At 42.3% G+C, this 6450-nt stretch overlaps 1 protein-coding gene and 1 long non-coding RNA gene across 2 annotated transcripts; one reads left to right on the top strand and one right to left on the bottom strand.

The window, feature by feature from the left end:
• Positions 1-1878: 1878 nt before the first annotated feature.
• LOC132447857 (uncharacterized) lies at positions 1879-2625 on the bottom strand. Its single transcript, XR_009523240.1, has 2 exons — positions 2427-2625; positions 1879-2316 (listed from the first exon to the last, which is right to left on the bottom strand). It is a non-coding gene; the product is annotated as an uncharacterized LOC132447857 (long non-coding RNA).
• Positions 2626-3622: 997 nt separating this feature from the next.
• On the top strand, positions 3623-5809 carry LOC132447992 (piggyBac transposable element-derived protein 4-like). Its single transcript, XM_060039055.1, has 3 exons — positions 3623-3746; positions 4174-5133; positions 5215-5809. The coding sequence occupies exons 1-3, from the start codon at positions 3649-3651 to the stop codon at positions 5807-5809; spliced, it is 1653 nt and encodes a 550-aa protein (XP_059895038.1). The 5' UTR covers positions 3623-3648.
• The last annotated feature ends 641 nt before the right edge of the window (positions 5810-6450 follow it).

The following is a 6450-nucleotide window of genomic DNA, read 5'->3' on the forward strand; positions in this document are numbered from 1 at the left end:
AGCGATTTCTTTTGACTTTACCCGCTGCCCCCACAGCTAACATTAGGAGGTAATTAGCGGTATGCGCTGAAGGCAAATTACATTCATATGCCGTCAAAGGAAATCCCTAAATTCGTTCGAACTCATATTGATGTACTAACACACCCTAGGTTGGTTCATTTTGCGCCAGAATTGTCAGACATGAAGACGGCAGAAGTGTCTGCTTCAAATGTTAAAGCTAGGGTGGACGATTTTGGAGAAAACAGCCGTTGAGATTCCGTCGCGTGCTCTCTGGCCCGTCCCTGCCACGCTACCTGCTGTAGCTCCTCCCACCGAACGTCAGTTATGCGCATTCATGTGAATTCAGTTACATTGATAGGAAGACGAAACACCATGTCCGATTCCGAGGTAATTAAACATTAGTGCTGATTGCTACATAAGTACATATATAGCATCAACATCTTACTCACAGACATCAAGTTCAAGTTCAAGTTCAAGTGTTTTTATTTGTCACATACAATAAATTGAAGTGAAATGTTAAAGGGTCAATGCTCCACACTGTGCAAAAATAAATAAAAATAAAAATATAAAATAAAATAAATTAGTTAATTTATTTAGATAAAATAAAAAATGTAAATAAAATCAAATTTAAAAATAAGGTGTTGAATTAAAAATTTGATACATACATACCATGTATGTTATCTTAAAATCATTGCCATTGCGCTGGTAGGCCTAAGAAAGGTAGCTGTATCAGCCAAGCAAGATAGCAAACTAATTGCAACTGTAGTTCGTTAGCATAAGCTGCCAGAGCTAGTAACCTGGTCATCAATATATTATATACTGACGTTTTGAAGTCATGAATTGTACTACAATAACGCTAATTTTTTGCATTATAAGAGTGTCCAAGAAGAGAGCCAAGCTGGCTCTGGGGACAATTATGTCCCAGGTCCTAGCAGCACAGGACGTGGGATATGTAGGGTCAGCGGACTTCCTGCTGCTAGAGGCAGGCAGCCTAGGGGCAGAGCAGGGCCAGAGGAAGGGGACGAGGTCGCAGTAGGAGAGGTCCTGACACGATAGGGCAAGAGGACATGGCCCGTGTGGAAACAATCAGGATTCAACGAATCACATATGAGCAGGTATGTTTATTTCATGTCATACTTTTAACAAAAAAAAATCAGGCGAGCCAATTGTCAGTATAAATGTGTCATAAGTAATAACTGTCTTTCTGTTTACTTACTAGTAAACAGAAACCTGAACCTAGAAGCTTCCCACCATCTGCTGGAGCTGTGTTTGGAACGGGAACCATCCCTCATCTTTGACCTCCTGGCCACATCCCACATCTGACCCACAACAGCCTGGTCCCAGTGACCCACAGCAGCAAGCCTGGAGCATTTGCACCAAATGCAAGGATATAGAGAGGAAATGCTGTGGACAACTCCTGGACTCCTGTGTCTCCATGCTGCCTCACATGGACGCATACATAATGCAGGGGGGGGTTCTGTGGCTGGCCAGGAGGATCTGGAATGATGTCCGTGCTGTGGCTGACCGTCCAGACCCAGGGGAGGACAACAAACAATTTAGGTTTGCCGGTTTGCCGCCTAGGCAGTTTGTTGTTTGGCAATACAGAGCACTGGCTCGGGGACACAGGGTCGTCATCCCTAGTTGTTGTGTCTGGAGGATACGGGACAAGTACCCAGACCCACTTGGACAATATGTTGGCTTCCTCAGAAGGAGACTTTAAGCATCATTAAAAAGTGTTTAAAAAATACATGTTCAATTTCCTGTTTTTATGACCCATCTTTTCATTGTCGGTTACAGCAAACATCAAAATAACTATAGCATATCATGATAACAATGCACATTCAGCAGGTGTAATGCTGGATAAAGGATGAGGGCAGGTGCGGTAAACTTTTTTATTAAATAATAAAACAATAACATAATAACTCACACACACAGGAACACCCTGGCCTTCGATGACTACATGCAGCACAAGTGCATATTCTAAATAAGTATAAAAGCACTACATAACAAAATGCCTTTTTAGCAGAACAATCGTGCAACTGCATTGAAAATATGTCAATTATAAACAAATTGATCATAGAAAACTATATACAAAATCCTATTTTTTTTAATATATTTTATAAAAACCAAGTGGAAATAATACAAAACTGTGAAGGACATTTAGATCTAATAAATCGAATATTTACAAATATCAAAAATCAAAAAGTGAGCAGCGTAATACTGTTCCAAACAGCCCCCAGCAGCCTACAGTCAGCTTCAGTTTAGTTGGTATGGGACCTCCAATCTCTTCTATGGTCTCTTACTGCATTCCTTGCCCTGTTGAAAGAATTAAGTCACTACTTTTCCCCAAGTGTTTAATTTCCCTTTACTTGGGATATGTACTGTATCATGTGTAGATAATATGTCAAACAGGTTTCATTCCACACCTACTCCTCTGTGGAATTGGGTTTGCAACAGGTCCTGGGTGGTGGGAGGTGGGATGCTTGCAAGAACCCCATATTGCCGTGGGTCATTAGGCCTTTTTTTTCTGGTCTTTGGCAAACCCTTTTCTGATGTCAGCCGGGCTTCTAGGATAGCACTCTGCAGGTCTGCCATGTATCCGTAGTCCTTCTCCACCTTCACTGTGTATAGTGTAACCCAGGTTACTAGGCCTTATCAGAAGACCAGTTTCAGTTAATTGATTAGATCAATAAATTAATAAGATAGATAAGATAAATAGATAAATAAATAGGGTTTGTTTTAAAATAATCTTCCATAATATGAATAGGATTTATGATTGAAATCCTAAATATGTCAATAAAAAGATTAATATACATAAGGTTATTTATATCTGTTTAAAAATAATATTTTGTTTATTTCAAATGTGGCGAATGTGCCTTTCTCAAAGTGTACAAGATTCGGGTGACATGAGGAGTTCACGTAAGGCAACTTAGCGTAACCAATCAGACATCGTCAAGGATTTATGATTGAAATCCTAAATATGTCAATAAATAGATTAAAAAAAGTAATGTACACAAGGTTATTTATATTGGTTGAAAAATAATATTTTGTTCATTTCAAATGTGGCGAATGTGCCCTTCTCAAAATGTACAAGATTCGGGTGACATGAGGAGTTCACGTAAGACAACGTAGCGTAGCCAATCAGACACCGTCAAGGGTGTACGTGCCGTTTCTCTCTCTCTCTCTAATTGCCGGACCGTTGTCGAGGTGGCGGCATGCAAACTTTCTGTTGAAGGAAATTATTGTTGTGAGAGCCAGATATATCCCAACGTTTGAATAATTATCGGAGGCGCAGAGAACAAAGTTTTTTGTTGTTGCTTTGGTTGATAAGTGGACCTTGTTTGTGACGGAAACTAAGGAGAAGGTGAGTTGGTTAGTAACCCTTTGAGTCCGAATGTAGCGTCGACGACACGTTTGCACAAGCGCTCTTTGGATTACCGTAATTACGTCAGTTTTTGCACTATCGGAAAAATTTCAATGGTTTCTCAAAGCTGAGAGTTTGCACTTTAGTGCCAACATGGTGTCATTACGGTAATTTCACTCCCGCCTCTCGCGGAAGCCCGCGAAGACGCCCCTTTTGTTTCCAGCGAATACACACACAGCGAGAGACACAGACAACTGACTAAACAGTGGCATCTAGCGAAATATATGAGTAAAATGACAACAGGAAGACCTTCCCGAGTTATTAGACCACCTTTGAGGTTCACAGACGGCTTTGAGGAAGAAGAGACTCCTTGTGAAGAAAGGTAAAGTAAAAAAAAATATGTTTCTAGGTGCTATTTGGGGATATTTTTTGTGAGTGACTGATTTATCTTTAGTTCAAACTGTTACTAATGAATGAATATGGTATATAATATATGGTATACAATATGTAACACATGAATGTAGTTGTCAGGCTACTGGGTTAGATAGATAGATAGTTTATAAACATATAAATATACTATCTATGGTTTAGCTCTCACTCCAGTGTGTTGCTAATGGGGATCCCAATCAGATCAAATCAAACCGCATAGTTATGTATTAGGCATACGTTTGAATCAGGCGTATGCCAAATACATAACTATGCGTATTATTTGTTTGTTTGGTGACTTTTTTAGAATAGTGTAACATTACCAAGTCTTATTTATATTTATATGGTTGTACAGTGTATGATGCCTTGTTTTTATTTTACAGTGTGGTGGAGGAGGAGTCCCCCAGTGTCACTCAGGGACGTTCAGGGAGGAGCAATGGGGCTGGAGGTGATGCTGGCACTAGTAGAGACCGAAGCCGCTCACCACAGCACCAAGAAAGGTGGAAGACGGAGGCTGAGCCAGATTATGGAGTCCCTCAAAAGCTGAGATTCAACCCCCGACGCACCCCAGGTGTCCAACCCCCTCTAAATATTGGAAACCCACCACCAGGTGAAATTTTCTCACATTTTTTTGATGCTGCGGCTTTGCTTCTCCTGTGTCAAAACACCAATAAGTATTCGGCCAAAAACCTAGAGAAAGGGAGAAGGTTCCACTGGAAAGAAATCCAGCCGGAGGAGATGACAAAATTCATTGGCATGTTGCTGTACATGTCAGTGCTGGACCTGCCGAAGATACGGGATTTCTGGAGAACCCAGAGTATATTTAGTGTCCCTTTCCCCACCACCGCCATAACCCGAGACCGATTTAGGGCAGTGTTAGGGAATATTCACATGAGTGACCCAGCTCAAAGCGAAGAGAATGACGCCAAAAAAGGCACTGATGAATATGATCACCTCCACCGTGTCAGACCGCTTATGGAGATGATCCAGATCAACTGCAAGTCCATTTACCAACCAAGGCAGCACATTGCAGTTGATGAGAGGATGGTTGGGACCAAGGCCAGGCTTGGTATCAAGCAGTACATGAAGGCAAAGCCTACGAAGTGGGGCCTGAAGTTCTTCGTGCTTGCTGCAGCAAACGGCTACACTTTGGACTTCAAGCTCTACACAGGCAAGTCCAAGACTGCCACAGGGAAGGGGCTCTCCTTCGATGTGGTTGACGGACTGATGGATAGAGGATACCTGGGGTCAGGTTATATTGTGTACACCGACAACTTTTACACAAGTCCCCTCCTCTACCGACACCTGAGCCAGGAGGGATTCGGAGCTTGTGGGACATACAGGCAAGGAAGAGTCGGTGTCCCTACCACCCAGTAGAATGCCATAACAAAAAGGTCTCCACGTGGCACTATCCGGTGGATCAGGGACAGGGATCTTCTCTTCGTGAAGTGGATGGACACAAGAGAGGTCTCCCTGTGCTCCACCATCCACCCCGTTTACAGTGGGGATACAGTGCAGCGTTGGCAGAAGACGGGTGATGGGCCACACCATCATATCTCCATCCCCAGACCCACCACGGTAACTGAATACAACAGGTACATGGGGGGAGTCGATACATCCGACCAGATGATTGGGACAAATTCAGTCCACCGGAAGACGAGAAGGTGGCCCACCACTGTATTCCAGCATCTGGTGGACATCGCTGCGACCAACTCCTTCATTATCCACAAGGAGTGTGCCAGCCTGCAGCAGGTGAGACCGATGACCCGTCAGCAATTCCAGGAGGAGCTTGCTGCACACCTCCTTGGGGTTGACAACAGGAGTGGGCTTCAGAAGACGAGCTACCACCATCTGCCTGTTCCCACCAGCGATGAACAGACGAAGAGCAAGAGAGCCACCGGTGGGCGACGGCGCTGCAAACTCTGCCAGAGGAGCACTGCCTGGCAGTGTGAGGACTGCGCTGTAGGCCTGTGTCTGCAGCCAGACAGGAACTGTTTCAGGCAGTACCATTGTAAATAGAATTAGCCAATAAATGTTTGTAAATACTAACCATAATATAATCAGTTTTTGTAAATTTAAGAGACCAAGAATGAAATGTTTTGTTGTAAATAGTTCTATACGTTATTTATGGCCTGTTATTGTAAATAGTGGAGAATTGGCCAAAAAACGAATGTATATAGTAACCATAATATGACTTGTTTTTGTAAATTGAAGAGACCAAGAATCAAATATTTTATTGTAAATAGTTGTAAACTCTTCAACCCTTCAAATGAAATGGCAAAATCAGTTATTCATGCATGATTGCAGTGTTTTTTCCTCACTAAAACACTCAAATCCAGATCCGTTTTTGTGTTCATCTTCATTTTGAACTGTGATTACACATTTATGACATGTAGTAAATTGTAAAAAACTGACAGATATTGAATGTTCCAGGTATTCTGAAAAAATGGGCAAAATAAATTACTCACAAGACATTTTCTTACCTTTTTATAGTCAAAATAAGCAAAAAAGTCCAGGCCGACAATTTGAGGCCTAGGACTCAAAGGGGCGCTAGCTCATGCCATTAGCCACTGTAATACTTCGTTGCATATTCGTTATACTTCGTTGCTTATTACTGAACTCCCGTGTCCCTGTCTTTTCAAAAGCGGAACCTGGACTGA

The sequence above is a fragment of the Gadus macrocephalus genome, chromosome 19, assembly GCF_031168955.1.
Source record: "Gadus macrocephalus chromosome 19, ASM3116895v1".
Taxonomy (NCBI): domain Eukaryota; kingdom Metazoa; phylum Chordata; class Actinopteri; order Gadiformes; family Gadidae; genus Gadus; species Gadus macrocephalus.

What these genes read in the sequence shown, in the direction of transcription:
- LOC132447992 (XM_060039055.1), top strand. Translation starts at nt 3,649, where the DNA reads ATGAGTAAAATGACAACAGGAAGACCTTCCCGAGTTATTAGACCACCT. An exon ending in GAGACTCCTTGTGAAGAAAG is followed by an intron (nt 3,747 to 4,173) that starts GTAAAGTAAAAA and finishes TTTATTTTACAG; the next exon opens with TGTGGTGGAGGAGGAGTCCC. An exon ending in GGAGCTTGTGGGACATACAG is followed by an intron (nt 5,134 to 5,214) that starts GCAAGGAAGAGT and finishes CCGGTGGATCAG; the next exon opens with GGACAGGGATCTTCTCTTCG.